The 20,784-nt window shown below is 40.1% G+C and overlaps 1 protein-coding gene across 1 annotated transcript; it reads left to right on the top strand.

The window, feature by feature from the left end:
• The first annotated feature begins 18,288 nt into the window (after positions 1-18,288).
• On the top strand, positions 18,289-18,830 carry LOC145002572 (uncharacterized). Its single transcript, XM_078961816.1, has 2 exons — positions 18,289-18,397; positions 18,463-18,830. The coding sequence occupies exons 1-2, from the start codon at positions 18,289-18,291 to the stop codon at positions 18,828-18,830; spliced, it is 477 nt and encodes a 158-aa protein (XP_078817942.1).
• The last annotated feature ends 1,954 nt before the right edge of the window (positions 18,831-20,784 follow it).

Raw genomic sequence — 20,784 nt, 5'->3', positions numbered from 1 at the left:
TGCCTTGCACACCCCATCGTGCAATCTCCTACACTTGCCACATCGACCGTGGCTCTGCTGACTCCTGGATCTGTGATCTAAAACCTTGGGCTTTATGCCCGAACTACCTGTACCCGAAACCGCCTCCGGTTTCCTCTTCTTCTCCATCTCAAGGTCAATCTCCCTCTCCCGAGCCCTAGCAATCATGTCATCTGGCGTTTTACAGCTGGACCGGCTCATAAACTGGCGGATATCGCTCCGCAACATCTCATGATAACGGGCCTTCTTCATTTCCTCATCGGCTGCATACTGAGGAATGAGAAGAGCCCTCTCCCTGAATTTGGCGGTGATCTCCGCCACGGTCTCTGTAGTCTGGGTGAGGTCCTGAAACTCTCTGGCTAACTGTTGCACCTCAATAACCGGTGAAAACTCCTCCCTGAACCTGGTAGAGAAATCTGCCCAGGTCATGGCATCTAGCGCTGCATCATCTCCAATGGTATGTCCGACCTCTTCCCACCAATCTCGTGCCCTGTCCTTCAGAAGACAGGATGCCAATCTAACCTTGTCCCCCTCGGGACACCTGCTCGTGCGGAAAGCGTTGGCCACATCCGCCAACCATCTAGTACTCACTATGGGGTCCTGCGCCCCGTGGTAATCTGGAGCTCCACATGCCCTGAACTCCCTGAACGTAAGTGTGCGCGACCCCATCATGGCCGCCACCTCGGCACGGAAGGTGCCCAATCTCTCATCCATCAGCTCTAGGATACCCTCCTTGATCGAACCGAAGATCACAGGAGTCTGCTCCAGTATGATACGAGTAATCTCTGAAGAAAGAAACTCTCTGGTCTGCTCATCCATACGCTCGTCCCCCGAGCCTATTCCTGATCCCTCCCCGGCACCTCCACAGCCGGCTGCTGGCCTCGAACGCAAAACCACCATTCTGAAACACATCATAGCAACATCAGAAAACTGAAATATCTCAAGGGATCATTGATACCAATACTAGCTTCCTGGTCTTGTCTCAGCCTTCCTTGATTCGAGTACGGATCCTCTGCTTTCAGTAGTACGTGCCCATACTACCTTCCACATCTATCCGTACTTTCCTCAAGAACTACCTTGACTCCACCAAGTCACTTCTACTACTACTGATCTCTGCTACTCTCATCCTAGGCTTGCCCTAAGGAAATCTCTGACTCCACTCAAACCAGTCCTCAGCTGCTGAAGGCCTCCTTGTAATGCTAATTAGACATCACCTGAATACCATCACATGTGATGAGGCTCAGATAATCCTTCGAGTAAAAGACTTGTGCCTACAACGGTTAGACTCAAACAAGAGTTACGCAATAGGGCCAAATCCAACACTCTGAGACTATTCAACTCTGATCACATGCGACATGACGTATTCACCTAACGGCTAACTCCCATCACCAAGAGTTCTACAAAACACAAAGTAAGCAGCATTCGGACACAGGAAACTACTCAAACAAATCTATTCTCATAACGAGAAACTGTACTAGCATACAATGCTAAGCTCTAAACAGGCTATTCTTACTATTGTCTACTCAATACTAGCATGCAAATCTTGTAAAGCTGAAACACATATGGCAGGTACATAAGGCATCCTCCTAGATCCTTAGTCCTATTCTATCATGCGGTTCTACTGAAACTAAAACTGACAATCATAACATAACTTGTATGGGTAATTTGGGAGTAGTTACTTGAGCTCGGCTGATCGCATGCACCACACCCTTATCTCGTTTAAAAATTCTTTTCTTTCTAAGTGCTTTTCAAAATCTCTTCCGAATATATATATATATATATATATATATATATATATATATATATATATATATATATATATATATATATATATATATTTCCTTTTTAAAATCTTTTTATCTTTCCCTTAGTTTGAGTTCAGATACACCCGGAAGTGTATCCGAATCACTCAACCCAAGGCTCTAATACCAACTTGTAACATCCCAAAATACAACTCAATTTTTTTTTATTATAATAAAATCATATGCTGAACGTCATATCATAAATCCATACGTCAAATATCTCAAACCATAATAAAATGTCGTGATACAACCGTATCAAATCAAACTAAGTATCAAAACAATCTCCCAGGACAAAAACTGAAGCTGTGGTGGGTGCGATGCCATCATCCCGAGCTCTTCCCTTTACTTGCGGAAGTACCTGAAACCAAAACTGAAACTGTAAGCACGAAGCTTAGTGAGCTCCCCCAAATTACCACAAACCATATAAACATATAACAACTACTGGGCCTTGCCCACTACATCGGACCGAAGTCCGGAACTAACCAGGGCCTTGCCCTCTGCATCAGACCGAAGTCTGGAACTACTGAGGCCTTGCCTCCTGCATCGGACCGAAATACGGAACTAACTGCATCGGACCGAAGTCCGGAACTGACTGCATCGGACAGAAGTCCGGAACTAGTGAACATAGCATAGCATAAACATATCAATTAACACAACAACACATACTGCATACTGCTTCAGGCCATAACCCGGAACACATAACACGCAAACCTGTCTGAGCCACGAAGGCGTCAAACATACTAACTACTGCATCGGACCGAGGTCCGGAAACTACTGCTAGCTAAACGGGCCGGCATTGTGGCCTTAGACCCGTTCCTACTGGAAGGAAACTCACCTCGTGAACTGGCTGCTGAGTGTATGGCTCTGGAAGCTATCTACTGCTGCTCCGGTATCTCCCCGACTACAATTCCACAAACACACTCAATCAAATACTAATAACTGCATTAGGGTAAAATGACTCTTTTACCCCTGGCTAAAGTCAACTCTCCCGGTCAAAGTCAACTTACAGTTTACCTGACTCGCCGAGTTGGGCCGCCAACTCGCCGACTCCTTACTCTCACTTCTCAACCCTGTTCGCTGCTACTCGTCGAGTATGGCATCAACTCGACGAGCTCCCTTCCGATTCTAAAACTCAAGCTATCTGTATCCGACTCGCCGAGTTGTATGAACAACTCGACGAGTTGTTCTTGAATCTATGAAGATTGCCTTAAACTCGCCGAGTTGTATGAACAACTCGTCGAGTCCCTCCATTACTGAGTCTGACCTCTAGCTCACTGAGTCCATTCTACTACTCACTGGTCCCCACTCGGAATCACTCAAAAGGGGAAAAATCGGGGACTCGCGGCTCGACTCGCCAAGTCCGAAGAACGACTCACCGAGTCACATGCATACAGTTACTAAAAAATCAATTCTGCTTGAATCCAGCGTATATAACTTGTAGATCTGGGCTTCAGATGCTCGATTAACACGTAAAGATTCTATCTTTACGTGCGCACAAGCATCCATGATGATTAAAAGGCTCAAAACGCATTATAAAGGCTAGATCTAGGGTTCTCATGCAAGGTAACTTTCAAAAAGGAAATAGATCAGGGCTCTAAAACTCCTAAATGAACAGATCTAGGGATATCTCGGCCCAACAAGGCATCCATACAACTATAAAGCTTGGAAAATACATTAAACTAGCCTTAGAGGTGTTCTAATGGAGATTTTAAGCACAAAACAGAATAATTCTGAGACACACTTGAATGAACTCTGACTTTGGCCTTGAATCTTTGCTCTACATTTCCTCTTTTTGGTCCTTTCTTCTTCTTCTTCTTCAATCCTTCAAGAATCCACACAAAACCCTTTAATCATACAAGGAATGGTTTAGGGTTTCTCACAAGCTCTCTGAGGGCGAAGGAGGTGAGTTGGGGCACATAACATTGCTTAAATAGTGAGCAAACCTGGGGATTTAGGGTTTCTTCCTGGCAGGCGGATTCGCCGAGTCCCGAATATGAACTCGTCGAGTCGCCGACTTACACATGCTCGAAATCCCGTCTCTACTCAACGAGTTGGGTTATAGACTCGCCGAGTCCCTCTTGAAAACTTCTAAATAAATAACATGGAAACAACATACCAGAGACGGGTCGTTACATGTTTCCTACTTCATCCTTTCTTCTTCTTGCACACAAAAGGAAATGAGCTCATTAAAAGTCCATTTGTCCCTTTGGCAGTTGTAACTGACCTTGAACTGGTTGAATTGTGCAGGAAGAGAAAGCAACACCAAACGAACTAGAAAATCATCAGAAATTTCTAGTTTCAATGCCTTAAGTTTTGAAGCAGGATGAGACATCTCCATGATGTGCTCCCTTACGTTACCTGATGCGTGTATGGGCTTGATTTAGTGACTAGGGTAGTGTTTAGGTAAATTAAGAGAGAATAGCAACCACAAATGATATGTGAATGGAAAGAAATAGATAGATTAGTATAGTAACAACTCAAGACCTATTAAGTTGTATACCGATGAAAACAATCCAAGACCTATTGGATTGAGTTCGTATCAAGTCAAGAACACGTCCCAACAAGATAATTTGAGAATTATAACAATAATTCAAAGTGAAGATAATTGTTCTTTGATTAAAGTTCGTGCATTACTTTTTCCATACATAATTTGGCTTTATATGAAGCCTTTATTACAAAATTTGGTGGTTACAAGCCAACCAACCAATTATTCATTAAAACTAGTAAATAGAAATTAAGGTAACTCTTGAAAGAACACAAAAAAAAACATCCATGAGACTTGTGAATGAAAAAAAACGGCTATGCTTGCTTAAGGAGCCATAAGAAGCATTAAGGAGTCATCATAAGCATTAAAGCGTAACCCTAATCCACCAAAGAGTGTCAAAAACGGCTAGGAGGCTTTATGAAGCAAATAGTAACGTTTTTAGCACTTATGAAGCCTTAAAAATGTTGCCCTAGTCTTCATGCAACCTTAATTCAATTTGTGGGTTACCATGCACAACCCAACCATTGAGCCCAACCACCTTCTAGCCCACTAGTAATCACTAATCAATCACATTTTGGGCTTTCATGATCCATGCATGGATCATCCCCTCCCCCTTTGAAAGGAATTGACCTCTATTCATCAAGTCCATCATCATCAAGATAAGGTGAACGATCTCACACATTAAAGGTAGCATGCACTCCATGGTCTCCTCCTAAATCTACCTTGTAAGCATTATCATTGACACGCGACACCATTTTATAAGGACCTTCGGCTCTTGGCATTAACTTGTTTTTCCTTTTGTTAGGAAAACGTTCTTTCCTCATATGCACCCACACCAAGTCACCTTCTTGAAAGACACGTGGTTTCCTATGCTTGTTTGACTTCTGTTTGTACAACTCATTCACAGCTTCAATCTTCTCACGAACTTGTTGGTGTAGTTTCATCATGGCCTTCAACTTGTCATTAGCATCCTTGTGAACCAATTCATCCTTTAGCAATGGAATCAAATCCAAAGGCATGTAAGGATTCACACCATACACTACCTCAAAAGGAGAGTGACCTGTAGCATAAGTAGGAGAACGATTGTAGGCAAATTCAGCATGTGCAAGTTTGATGTCCCAATCTTTTTGAGTTTTGCTAACCAGCCCTCTCAACAAAGCACCCAAAGTTCTATTAGTAACCTCCGTTTGCCCATCCGTTTGTGGATGATGGGATGTACTAAAAAGTAACTTAGTACCCACTTTCCTCCATAAAGTGTTCCAAAAGTAACTTAGAAATTTGGAATCCCTATCAGAAACAATTGTTTTAGGAATACCATGCAAACGAACCACCTCTTTAAAATACAAATCAGCCACATTAGATGCATCATTGGTTTTATGACATGGCACAAAGTGAGCCATTTTTGAAAACCTATCCACCACCACCATAATGGAATCCTTCCCCCTTTGAGTTCTAGGCAAATCCATAATGAAATCCATGGACACATCTTCCCAAGGACGAATAGAAACCGGCAAAGGAGTGTAAACACCATGCTTGAAAGTTGTTTTCGCCATATGACATGTAACACACTTGCCCACTATGTTGGTTACATCCCCTAACATCTTCGGCCAAAAAAAATGTTCTTTAAGCACTTGCAAAGTTTTGGTAATGCCAAAATGACCAGCCAAACCACCGCCATGAGCTTCTCGAATCAACAACTCCCGTATTGCATGTTTTGGGACACAAAGGCGATTGCCTTTGAATAGAAAGCCATATTGAATCACAAATTCACCATTAGGACCACCTGCACATTTCAAAAACATATATCCAAAGTCCATATCATATTGATAATGGTCCTTTAGAGTTTCAAATCCCAAGAAACGAACATCCAAAGTCACCAATAATGAGTAACGCCTCGAGAGTGCATCAGCCACCACATTGATTTTTCCATCCTTGTATTTGCATGAAAAACGAAAGGATTGCAAGAACTCCACCCACTTTGCATGTCTTGTGCTCAACTTTTGTTGCCCATTGATGTACTTCAAGGATTCATGATCAGAATGCAAAATAAAATGATTTGCACGCAAATAATGACTCCAATGATCTAAAGCACGAACAATAGCATAAAACTCCTTATCATAAGTTCAATAATTCAAACGAGCACCACCCAACTTTTCAGAAAAATAAGCAATAGGATGTTTGGATTGGATCAAAACAACCCCAATACCAACTCCACTTGCATCACACTCCACTTCAAATGGTTGAGAAAAATCTGGAAGAGCTAAAATAGGAGCATCACACAATAATGCCTTGAGTTTCTCAAATGCCTTTTGAGCTTCTTCTCCCCATACAAAGACTCCTTTCTTCAAACGACCTGTCATGGGACTTGCAATGGTGCTAAAATCACGAACAAATCTTCTATAGAAAGAAGCAAGACCATGAAATGATCTAACTTCAGAAATGTTAGTAGGAATAGGCCATGACTTGATTGCTTCAGTTTTGGATGGGTCTACGGACACGCCATTTTTTGAAACCACAAAACCCAAAAATGCCACTTCTTCCACTAAAAGCGAACATTTTTCTTGCTTTCCATAGAGTTTTTGAGCTCTAAGCGTCTCGAAAACCTGTTTTAAGTGCACCAAATGATCCTCCAAGCTCTTGCTATATACCAAGATATCATCAAGGTACACAACCACAAACCTGCCCAAAAAATATTTTAGCACTTCATTCATTAGTCGCATGAAAGTGCTAGGTGCGTTAGTTAGACCGAAAGGCATCACGGTCCATTCATACAAGCCATGTTTAGTTTTAAAGGCTGTTTTCCATTCATCCCATTCACGCATACGAATTTGATGGTAACCACTTCTCAAATCAATTTTTGAGAACACAATAGAACCATGCAACTCGTCCAACAAATCATCAACTCTAGGAATAGGAAATCGGTATTTTATGGTGATGTTATTAACAGCCCTACTATCAACACACATCCTCCAAGAACCATCTTTTTTTGGAACCAACAAAACTGGAACAGCACAAGGACTTAGGCTTTCACGAACATAACCCATTTTCATGAGTTCATCAATTTGTTTTTGCAACTCTTTTGTCACCTCCAGATTACATCTATAGGCAGCTTTATTAGGCAAAGGAGCACCCGGAATAAGGTCAATTTGGTGTTCGATACCGCGGATTGGAGGCAAACCCGGTGGTAATTCGCTTGGAAACACATCTTGAAACTCCAAAAGCAAATCAGCAATAGTGTTTTCTCCATGCACCATCTTCTCCACCTTTGCATGCTCTTTGGCCACAAGCATGTAAATAACATCACCTTTGTCAAGAACTTGCTCCACCTCCCTTTCACTAGCAAACATAGAAAGATTAGGTTTTTTTACTTGTTTAGAAATCATGGACCTTATGGCCGTTGGGGACATGGGTTTTAACACAATTTTTTTATTATTGTGTTTCAACTCATATTCATTGCTCCTCCCTCTATGTAACACGTCCCTATCAAATTGCCAAGGACGCCCCAACAAAATATGACATGCATCCATAGGAATAACATCACACAACACTTCATCTTCATAAGACCCCATCGTTAGACCAACTCTAACCTGTTTTGTCACCTTTATTTTGCTTCCATCATCCAACCAATGAAGAACATATGGTTTTGGGTGGTTTGTTGTAGACAAACCCAATTTGGTCACCATTTCATTAGAAGCAACATTAGTACAACTTCCACCATCAATAATCAAACTACACCACTTGTCTCTAACCAAACATTTGGTGTGAAACAATTGGTCTCGTTGATCCACATCAGCCACGATTTGAACCCCTTGAGTTTTAAGGGTTCTAAGCACCAAAATTGTATCATACACCGGTGCTTCATACTCTACCTCCTCCTCTTCTTCCTCTTCTTGTTGTGTATCATAAAAAATACCCGTCAACCTCTCTTCTTCCTCCAACTCTTCACGACATTCAATGGCCTCCCTTAAAGTCACCACCCTTTTGTTTGGACAAGCATTTTGGTAATGACCAAAACCTTGACACTTGAAACATCTAATTTTCACCAAACTAGTTTCTTTGGTACCACTAGTAAGTTTAGGAGCAACGGGAACACTACTAGAACCAGAAGGAGTGGAAACAGAATTTTGTCTATTGCTAGACTCGGGCTTGGACCACGACTTTGACTTGGGACTTTCGAGACTTGAACTTGAACTCCCACCATAACGTGCTTTGGTTTTCCCCTCCAACTTCAAACACAAACCACAAAGAGTTCCAAAATCAGCATAAGGATATAACTCCACAACATTGGCAGTGTTGTAGTTCAACCCTTTTAGAAAACGAGTCATTTTTTGTTCTTCAATTTCTTCAATTTCTTCAATATCCCCCATTAAGGAGTCATCATAAGCATTAAAGTGTAACCCTAATCCACCAAAGAGTGTCAAAAACGGCTAGGAGGCTTTATGAAGCAAATAGTAACGTTTTTAGCACTTATGAAGCCTTAAAAATGTTGCCCTAGTCTTCATGCAACCTTAATTCAATTTGTGGGTTACCATGCACAACCTAACCATTGAGCCGAACCACCTTCTAGCCCACTAGTAATCACTAATCCATCACATTTTGGGCTTTCATGATCCATGCATGGATCATTACCTTTGCTTTTATACCTCATTGAAATCATCTTTTGCAAAAAAAAGTACTTGTTTCAGCCTTATCATTTTTTTTGCAAAACATTGTTCAATTTCTGCAATAAAATCTTTAGCATTAGTATACTGCTCGTTCGCACCTCTAAAAGCTTCTGGAATGTCGTGCTTAATGATCATTAGACTTATGCGATTTGAGTGATCCCATTTTTCAGCATCCCTTTTATTCTCCATTGAACTTGTGGCCATGAGGATGGGTTGATCAATCCGAAGTGCAAGGTCAAGATCCATGCAGCCGAGAACTAACATAATGTTCTCTTTCCATTCCTTGAAGTTAGTCCCATTGAGAACTGGAATGTGATTCAAGTTGGAAGATAGTATGCCACAATTAGCATTTTTTGTATTTCATAACAAAATATTAATTAGTTTTTATGCTCATTAAACCATAATTATAATCAATAAAATTCAAATTATGACATCACATTGTATCAACAAAAAATTAATATAATGTCTTTGAACAACAATATTAACTTGTAAGAGATATTGTGTATAAGTAGTAAAAAAAAATTGACAACAAAACAAGTTAATCAATAAGCTCCTCTTTGGATTGACTGATTAATCACATGAAACCCAAAGATTATCTTATATTTACCACTATATATGTGTTTATCTGACCAAATATTCACCAACCTTTGGGTCGATTAATATCCGCATTGACAAACACATAAAACATAAGAATTTAATAATAATATTTGACAATAAATCATCCCATTTAATAAGCCCCTCTTTGGATTGACTTAATAACGACATGTAACCAAAAATATTTGTCGCATATTCATTATCATATACGTGTTTATTCGGAAAAATATCAACCTACGTTTAGGTCGATTGGTATCCCTATTAATAAACACATAATTCGCAATATTTAGATTCTTAGAAGATTAATTTTCAAAAAAAAACAACTTTGATGATATATTGTGTTAATAAATTTGCCAAGAAAATAAATATTGTCATAATTGAATTTATTGATAACCAAAATAATTTCATATATTATTAACAATGCATATTAGAATTCAAATTATACAGTTTTAAAATTAAATTGCGCACATGAATAACAAGTGAAGAAAAAATATATGAATTAACAATTTAAACATTAATCAATTAACCTTAACAAAATAAATAAATAAATAAAAATTGCAGCTACAAATATATACATATAATTTAACAAAAACTACTTTGTAAAGCAAATAAGTGCATCACAAAAAATTCAATTGGCTGAAATTAAATATAATTTAATTGTCAAATAATGCCTCTGTAGCGATACGAAAAGCAAAACCAAAAGCCAAATAAACAAATAGAATTCCTTTCATCAATTTAAAGTATTATCCTCAAATTATATCTTATAATCGAGAGTGCATACTTTCAAAAATAAATTAATAAATAAATAAATGAAATTCCAAAAGCAAGTATAGGTAAGTGATTAAGTAATTCGTATACACATTGGTAGAAAACTAAAATAAAGAAATCATGGGTAGACTCTTATGAATGAGACAAGACGGTTAACTTTAAATACAAACTAGGGAAGAATCTCGCTTTGTAGTATTGGATATGTCAATGAAAAAACACAGATACTCTCCTATCACATAAAACTTCTCATCCATGAAAAAACATGAACATAATCTTCTAGGGGAGTGCATGTTTGGAAGCATTTCTCATCTACCTGTTAATGAATCGTATAACTCAACAGAAAACACATCTAATGAATATAAAATGTCTGCAAGCATATCATGATTGTTAATGACTTACATCAACTGCCCAATCAGATAACACAATTCCTACAGATATTATACGTTTTTTTATATGCGATAAGGTTTTCCCTGATACAATAAAGCCAACCATCACTTACTGCATCCATACCTATTCCAATGCACATCGACACTACACCAAACCTACAGTCCCTCCCACGTTTCTTCATTTCATGCAACGGAGTCGCAACACATCGTGCTCCTACAAATAGTAATTATTTGCATCTCATCACACACCGGTAACTTCTTTTTTGGGATTATAATTACTTTAATGACATTAAAGAGTAAGTGTATTTGTTGTGGTTACCTGTTACACCCAAAGCATGTCCAATGGCCATTGGGCCTCCATTCACATTGATCTTTTGTGGGTCAAGCTCAAGCTTCTTTTGGCAACATAAATACTGTGAAGCAAATGTCTTCACCAGAATAAATAAAATACATATATAACAATTATTTCTCCACTCACAACTTTTAAAGAAAAGAAAAAGAAAATGAAAAATATTATTACCTCATTGATCTCCAAAAGATCAATGTCTTCAAATTATAGACCAACAGCCTTGACTACAGCTGGAATCGCCTCAGCATGTCTAATTCTCATACTTGCTACTAGTACACCAACAATAATAAAAGTCGTATTAGTAAAATTATTTTGTTGTATGACATTCTTGATTTTCATTTGGTAACAGGTATTTTCTATTTTGTATGCATAAAAAATAATGAACTTAACAGGCAACCACAAAGAGAGATGATGCCCAAGTAACAAAAATTAAAATTAAACTTGAAAGTACAAAGAAACATCACATAGATCAGATGTAGATAATTCCCATGTTCATCTTCTCAGCTCGTATGCAAAACCCTTTTCAAAACAAACCACCTGCAACAAGGAAATCAAACAGAAAAAAGAAAACAAATAAATATAGGCTCTCCTGATGAGTAAACAGTAACAAATTACCGAAGAAATCAAAGAACCCAACTGAACTCAATATTTACAAAACACAAATAAAAAAATAAAAAAAAATCTTGACTTGAAAATATGGTAAAGTCGAATTTGAAGCTTTTTTAGGGGAATTAGATCTTGAAAATGGAGATATGTAGCAATACGTATATACAAATTCATAAAAACATAGGTGGGTCAATTGAAAGATGTAGGTTGACATATGTATGTACAAATTCATAAAAGTTAATCTGAACAATACTCATATCAACCTCAAGACCTCCAACATTATTGTCCATCTTGTTCCTCTCAACCCCAAAATCAAAACATTGGAAGAGATCGAGAAAAGGGGCAAAGTTCATCCATTATCCATAAAAACATAACAAAAAATCGATTCAATACCTTAGTTAATAGTTATATGTGAGGAAAGCAGTTGATAACATGAAGATATGTGAACACAAATTTCATTGGATAGGTTCTTTGTGCCCGGAGGATAGCATTGGTCCTAGATTTCTACAGTTGTAGGTATTTGATTTTGTCAATGAGATAAAGATCTCATAAATCAAAAGGTTTGCAAATAAACTGCAAGAACAGAGCTTGAATAGAAATCGCATACAACAGAAAATTGCATATATAGAACTTGAATAAAGATGGATTAAAGTAGAAAAACAAGAAAAGAAAAAAAAACCCATACATGTGGAAGCAAAATTGTAACACCTGGTTCGGGTATTGGTTAGAAAGTTGCCAATTTGTGAAGGTTTTATGCATAGACTCGGCAAGTTGGGAGATCAAATCGTCGAGTAGGGTCGTGTCATCTTAGACGCTGGTTGGAACTGGCTCGGCGAGTCAGAAGGCCCGACTCGGCAAGTCAAAGTTGTTTAGAGAAAACCCTAGTCTCGAGGTTTTCCCCTATATAAACGTCATTATCCACCCTAGTAGCCTCCCTTAACACCATAGAAGAACGTTCACGGTCGTAAAACCCCTAGCATGTGAAGTAAGAATAATTGGGTGCTTATCTTTGAGATTTTAGGGAGGATTCCGAGTTTGAAGAGGAAGTATCAAAGGAGAAGTGTTAGATCAACCATCTTTTTCGTGTTGGACATCTGTCTAAGGTATTAATCTGCTGCCTTAAGCCTTGATTTTTTGCTTGGAAGTTATGGTCAACCTTGAGGAGACGCAGGCAAACCTAGATCTGGACCTATCACAAGGACATGATTCCAGATCTGGACCTCCTTAGGTCCCAAATATCATAAAGTTGCACCTTTTATTAAGCTTATCCCCTCCCCATGCATGAAAACCTTGTTTGAAGGTTAGTTTTGGTGTTTTGGCCATATGAGGCCTTGTATGAACGTAAAGTTTGCAACTTTACGTTACATCTTCACTAGGAGATTATGGATCTGAAGTTTGAGGCCTTAAATCCCACAGGAAAGGATTGAATACGTGAGAACTCATCGAGTCTCTATGTTGACTCGGCGACTCGAGAGGGTTTTCTCATTCACGGCCAAGGGTTTACAGTTGAAGGTTCACAACCAAAGGTTCCCGGTCAAGGGTGTTTGGTTGGAAGTTTACGACCGTGAACATCAAGGAACTCGACGAGTCTCTCGGGTGACTCTGGGAGTCGGTGACTGATTCAAGGAACTCGGTGAGTGGTAGGTTCCACTCGATGAGTTGAGGTCAACATTGACTGTTGACCTTGACTTTTACTTTGTCTTTGAGGGAATTTATGGGATGGTGTTAAGTGGATCACTTGTTGGTTATAGGTAGTTGAGAAGAGGCATCGTGGGATATATATGAATTCAACGTACCAGTCCAGCATTCCAAAGGTGAGTTTTCTCACCATATCAATGGGTCTAAGGCACCAAGGCCGACCCATTTTATGAGATGTAGTTTACTGATTGAATATGTGATATGATAGTATGGCATTTACATTAAAGACCACATGTAGGTTCCCGTGGCATTTGGTACAAGACCTTGGAGGGTTTCCATGACATCCTAATATATTTATTTGTATAGTTCGCATTATGTCTTGTTTGGTAGGAAGACCTTGTGGGAGTTCCCAAGGTAGAAAGGCCTCGTGGGGGTTCCCAAGGCAGGAAGATCATGTGGGGGTTCCCATGCCAGATAAAGACCACGTGGGGGTTCCCTTGGCATTCGGTGTAAGACCCGAGAGTGTTTCTAGGGTTCCTCATTTGTTGAATGCATAGCTTATGTGATATATGTAGCTTATGGCTAATTTGATGTGTGTTATGTGGTTTGTGCATGGGATATGCTCTGGGGGACTCACTAAGCATTTCACTTACAAGTTGTTGATTTATTTCAGGTACATCTGAGCCCAAGGGCAAAGGCAAGGCGTGATGGCACGACGTGCATTCTATCCTTCTTTCAATGATATGGATTGGGAACACTCTAATGTTTTAAAATAACATTTTATGAATATGGATTTGAAAACAATTCTGTTGGGATTTCATGATTTATGCAAATGTGTTTGATTAATTAAAATGAAAATTTTCTTTGTAAAATTTGGGTAAATTCAAGTTGGTATCAGAGCCTTGGTTTGAGGGATTCGGGCATACTCTTGGGTGTGTTAGGACTCAAACTAAGGAAATGGTAAAATTGTTTTCAAAAAGTTTTTGAAAAGGAAATGAAAAGATGAGAGTGCAACGCGCGTGATCAGTCAAGCCAAGTAATTGGTTCCCCAATATGTTAGCCATGTTATACTGATATTTAAGCCTTGTTGATTATATGGAACTTGCTATGTGTATGCTTTTAAAACTGTATAAGGTTAGGAGTTTATAGCCTTAGAATGATTGATTTGGCCTAATTTCTTGTTCCTTTTTTGGTTGTGGTCCTAGGGTAGAATCTTTTATTCGAAAGTCTATTTGATCATTTTCTGTGTACAATTTGGTTGCATGAAGGCAACCTGTTATGAGTGGTTTGATTGATTTGAGTAGAGTAAATCTTATGACAGTCTGAGATTTTTGTGCACAGTAGTTGTAGGATAGGGTTTGGTTGTGGTATAAATTGGAGTCTTTAGGTAAAGCAGTGGGGAAAGGTACAGGTAGGTGTGGAAGGTAGTATTAGGCCCGTACTACTAGAAGCACAGTACATGTACCCACACCAATGTTAGATCTGACGATTCCAAAGAGAACCGGTGCGGGAAGATCCCTTACATGGATATCCTAATCGTTGTGATTTATGATATTTCAGTTCAGCATGGTTATGTGTCACACCCCCAAACCAGAACGACGGAATCATTCGGGGGCGGATGGCTTCATGTAGTATCATAACAGTTGAATACATAGTAAAGAAAGTAAAACAACCATCATATATATAATTTAAAAGTTACATTGTTGAATGATACTTGTTCAAAACAAATTACAATATGATGACAAAAAGAGTTTTAAACTAACGCCTTAGCATCACTTCTCCAAAAGTTGGGGTTTACCTGTATTACTGAATCCCTGAGAAATACAAGTAGTTTTGAAAGAGTGTCAATAATTAAGTTGGTGAGTTCATAAGCGTTTATGTATAAAATTTGTAAGTTTGGCATAAAATCACTGAGTTTGTTTCTGAAAAATCCAATATTTTTCCATGAGTGTGTGGTAGTTTAAAAGTTCCAAACTTTAATGCATTAGTAGTTTTCATGCCTAGAATAACAGGTTTATGTATATATAAAATAACTAAGACATTTGGTAACCCCATAAATCATCGTGTTTTTAATACTCCATGTGAGTTTTATAACCATGCTATTGACCTAGTCTGCCTGTAACAATGTTCTTAAGGCGTTGGAATGTTATGAAGTTTGTCACCCCAGACCCGCCGTTCTAATTGTAGCTAACAGTTTAGGTGCAGGATTGTTAATCTCATATAGATCTATACACAAGTATCACACTCTCCCTACAAGAGATTATGGTATATAATACATGACTTTAACTGCATACTTGAAAGTACGTGAAGTTGAATGTCTCACAAAAATTTGTATTAAATAGATTTACGTATGAAAAGTCCATTTGTTCTTGTATGTGAAAGTATTTCCTTGATATAGTACTTATAGTATGTAGAATCTAATGAATATCTAGTAAACTATACCTATTATAGTTTTTCCAAAAGTGTGTTTCGTTTTTATTGTAAACCCTAGAGTAGTGTCGACTTTGTATGTAAAGTATAACATTAATGAACATTAATACTCAAAATTTAAATATAGTGTTTGATATTTATATAACAACATGTTTCATTCCAAAAAGACAAAGTGTTATCATGATATATTGTATGAGAATGTTTTCGTATGAAAGTTATAAATCACATATGATTTATTATATAACAAAAGTATAGTAAAAGATTGATGTTTTTCACACGAGGATAACTGTGTGTGTACTTGTACCCCCACCCCCCCCCCCCCTCTTTAAAATGTATAAAAGCATTTACAAAGCATTTGAAAACGTAGCTATGGGGTTATGAACCACTTGATAGATTGAAGAAAGTGAGACGAAAACCGAACAAAACTTTGGCAGGAGAAGGCGGATTTCTTGGGATTCTTGGGAATCTCGGGAGCGTAAAACTTCCTTCAGGACTTGGGTATGAAAACTGGGAAGATATTTCTTGAATTCAAAACGGAGCAAAAACGCAAGAGAAGGAGAGAAAATGAGCAATTATGCCCGGAACCCTCGCATCCCTTTTATAGGGGGGTTGAACCGCCTCGGTACACTGGGCATACGAGGTTATGCGGGGCGTAGTGGACGTCATTACTTATGCACTTCGGATAGGAGATCTTATGTCCGATGGGAGAGCCTGTTGGCCGATGGGACGAGGCTCCTATCCTCCAGTACGCGGGGCGTAAATGGATTTTTCCAACTTCTAAATTACATAACTTTTGCGTACGAGCTCCGTTTTTCATGTTCTTTAAATCCACGCATAGGTGAGAATGTACTCTACAACTTTTATTTAGACTTCGTTGGCTAATTTTGAATTTATTTTAATTATATTATTTTTAACAGACCGGGACACGAGAAGTCCGTTAAAAATCCGTAACTTGTTCATCCGATGTCCGTTTTCAACAGAATTTCTACCGTTGCACTACTATTTTTGGGATCTTCGATTCTCATTTAGGTTGTTTCGGCTAGAAATCGCTCGATATCTATTTCGAGTTTTCAATTGTCTACCATTGTACCGAAACTTCGAAAAATCATAACTTTCTCATACGAAGTCGGATTTTGACGTTCTTTTTATGCACGCTCACGGTTTAGTATAATCTACGACTTTCATTTAGATACCTAAGGCTAAAAAGTATTTTATTGAAATTTCTCGTTTTACGTTTAACCGTATTGACTGTTTTTGTTGTGTATCTTAGGTTGGTCATAACCTCTTCGTTATAATTCGGTTTTCACTGTTCTTTATATTTCTAAAACCCTTGACACGATATCTATCATTTATGAAATCCAGAAGATGACTTTTGAACATTTTATTTTGACAATAATTTCATTATCTCAAAAGAGGTTACAATTCTTGACTTTTTAGGTCATCACATTGATTCGAAATATCGGGTTGTCACATTTTGACACGATTTGGAGCGGGAGGATCAGGATCGGGATCTGGATCCGGGGCAGGATCAGTAGACACTACTGATGTCATTGATGAGAGGTTGTACGATCTTATTTCAGCCGAGGTTACCTGGGGTATCCTTGACGTTACCCGGGTCATATTTGGGACGATCAAGGAGGACATTATCGAGACTATGGAGGAGAGACTCCGGGCATTCAGAGCTGTGATTGATGCGCGCCAGGCTGGGGCCCGAACTCCCTCATTTCTAGAGTTCAAGGCATGCGGAATGCCGAAGTTTTTCAGGGTCAGGGACCCCATTGTCAGTTGATTATGGGTAGCGAATATCGAGAACGCTCAGCGTATGAGTTCCTACGAATGCGACAAAGGTTGGGTTTGCTTCTTGTATGATGAGGGATAGGGCCCGAGACTGGTGGGGTGAGGTTACTAGCCAGGTGGGGCCAGCCGGGGTGGCTGAGATGACATGGGCTAAGTTTGTTCGGTGATTTGATTTGGAGTTTGCATCACCCATTGAGGTGCAACGACTAGTGAGGGAGTTTCATGACTTGGAGAAGACCACCGAGACTGTGGTGGAGATCACCACCAAGTTTTGGGAACAAGCTTTGTTGATCCCACACTATGCTACCGATAAGGAGATGAGGCGGAACCGATATCATTCCATGTTGAGGGATGATATTCGGGAGTTTGTGAGTTTTACGGGATGCAAAACCCTAAGTGAGATGGTGGAGAAGGCTTGTCAGCGGGATATGGAGTTAGACTTCAACACCAAGCGGAAGCCTGAGTAGGTGCAGGCAGCAGTAGGTCAGGCTAAGAAGCCTAAGACCTCGGATGCGTCTAGTATGGGCCAATGGAGCCGTAGCCAGTGTGCCAAGTGTGGGAGATCTCATGGGGGAGCTTGTCGGGAGTCAAAGCCGGTGTGTTATACGTGTTGTCAGCCGGGCCACGTGAGCAGGGACTACCCCATAAAGGGGTTGATATGTTTCCACTACAACCATAATGGCCATAAAAGGCCGACTATACGAGGTTGCAGGGAGGAGGAGAAGTAGTGGCAACCCCCGCGTCGGCCATAATGAGAATTACCGATGGCCGCCTTGTTAAGGCGAAAGCTCCAGTAGTGAAGAGTCGTGCATTTCATCTGACTACTGAAGACGCACGTGCAGCGCCAGACATTGTGGCTGGTACGTATTTATTCTTATCTTCTCTATGTATCTGTTTCGCTAATGTGTACTATATGTTTGTATAGGGACCTTTTTGTTCAATGGTATGTCTGTTCATGTCTTGTTTGATTCGGGTGCTACGCGATCATTCGTGTCTCTTGCGCTTAGCAAGAAGTTCCGGTACGGGCTGGGAACTTTGAATTCCCCGCTCAAGGTGGAGATTATCGATAACCGCACTGTTAATGCTATGAGGGTGTATCAGGTCCGTGTCCTAAATGGGGTTGGCGAGAGATTTCGTGTCGAACTAGTCCCGATACCATTGCAAGGGTTGAAAGTGATTATCGGAATGGATTGGTTGGGGGCCAACGGGGCCATGATTGACTGTGAGCATCATTTGGTGAGGGTTCGAGCCCCAAGTGGGGGAGAACTAGTGATACATGGTGATAGGGAATAGCAGGGGCTAATCCTCTGTTCAACTGCGAGGGCTAGGAGGTTCTTGCAGCAGGGTTGTTCAGGATTTCTAGCTTATATCTCGGATACAAGCATAGAGACCACGAAGCATGTAGGTAGTGTGCTGGTTGTTCAGGACTTTCAGGATGTTTTCCCCGAAGAGTTACCAGGAGTGCCTTCAGAGAGGCAGGTGGAGTTTTGCATCGATTTTGTGTCATGTGCCGCTCCGATAGCAAAGGCACCATATCGGTTGGCACCACCTGAGATGCAGGAGTTATCTACACAACTTCAAGAGCTATTAGATCGAGGGTTCATTCCTCCGAGCAGTTTCCCGTGGGCAGCACCGATCCTTTTTGTGAAAAAGAAGGATGGATCCCACAAGATGTGTATCGATTATAGGGAACTAAACAAGCTAACGGTGAAGAACCGTTATCCGTTGCCGAGGATTGATGATTTGTTCGATCAGCTGCAACGTGCGTCTTGGTTTTCCAAGATTGGTCTTCAGTCAGGGTATCATCAAAGGAGGATTAGAGATGAGGACATACCGAAGAAGGATTTCAGGACTTGGTATGGGCACTATGAGTTTGTGGTGATGTCGTTTAGGCTCACCAATGCTCCAACAACATTCATGGATCGCATGAACATGGTATGTAGACCGACGCTACATCGGTCGGTGATCTTTTTTATTGTTGACATTTTAGTCTATTCTAAGACCAGGGAGCAATGTGAGCAGCATTTGAGGGAGGTACTGGAGACTCTAAGGGCTGGAAAAGTTGTATGCCAAGTTCTCATAGTGCGATTTTTCGCTACGAGAGGTACAATTTTTAGGGCATATCATTAATCAAGAGGGTATTTCTATTAATCCAGCCAAGGTTGAGGCTGTGATGCATTGGGAAGTACCAAAGAATGCATCAGAGATTCGTAGCTTCTTGGGCTTAGCGAGGTACTACCGGTGATTTATTCAAGACTTCTCCAAGATTGTTGTGCCATTGACTTGGTTAACCAAGAAGAATGTGGCATTTCGGTGGGGCTCGGACCAACAGTTGGCTTTCAAGATCTTGAGGCAGAGGTTCTGTGAGACCCCACTCCTTGTACTACCCGAGGGGTTAGATGATTTGGTAGTATATTGTGATGCTTGGATTGTAGGGTTGGGTGTGGTACTGATGTAGAGGGGGAACGTGATAGTGTACACCTCGCGACAGTTAAAGCCACATGAAGTGAATTACCCTATTCACGATCTAGAACTGGGGGTAGTGGTGTTTTTCTCAAGATTTGGAGGCATTACTTGTATGGAGTACGGTGTACCATTTACACTGACCATAAGAGTCTGAAGTATTTGATGGATCAACAGGACCTCAACATGTGACAGAGGAGGTGGTTGGATGTGCTAAAGGACTATGATTGCAAGATTTTATACAATAACAGTTACCATGCCAGTATCGATCGAGCTCCATTCGAGATGTTATATGGTTGGAGGTGTCGAACCCCGGTTTGTTGGCATGAGGTTGGACACCGGGTCATGGGAAGCACTGAAGTAGTTCTCAAGACTATTGGGTTGATTCAACAGGTGCATGACCTGCAACAGCCTTCAGAAAAGCTATGCTGGCCGACGGCAATTAGATCTTGAGTTTCAGGTGGGGGATTTCGTGTTTTTGAAGGTTTCGCCCTCGAAAGGGATCATCAGGTTTCAAAAGATGGGCAAGTAGGGGCCTCGTTATATAGGCCCGTTCAGGATCACGGCCCGGGTGGGCAAGGTGGCATATCGCTTAGATCTACCAGAGGAGCTTAGTCAGATTCACAACAAATTCCATGTGTCGCAGCTTTAAAAGTGTGTCACTGACAAGGCGACTGTTGTCTCATTGGGTGATATCTAGGAGGATGAGAGCTTGAACCACATTGAGAAGCACGTTTCCATTTTGGATAGGAAGACGAAGGTTCTTCGGAATAAGGAAGTAAGA

This window comes from Lactuca saligna, chromosome 6 (assembly GCF_052625555.1).
Source record: "Lactuca saligna cultivar CGN05327 chromosome 6, ASM5262555v1, whole genome shotgun sequence".
NCBI classification, from domain to species: domain Eukaryota; kingdom Viridiplantae; phylum Streptophyta; class Magnoliopsida; order Asterales; family Asteraceae; genus Lactuca; species Lactuca saligna.
This window is presented reverse-complemented; position numbering and strand designations above follow the sequence as displayed.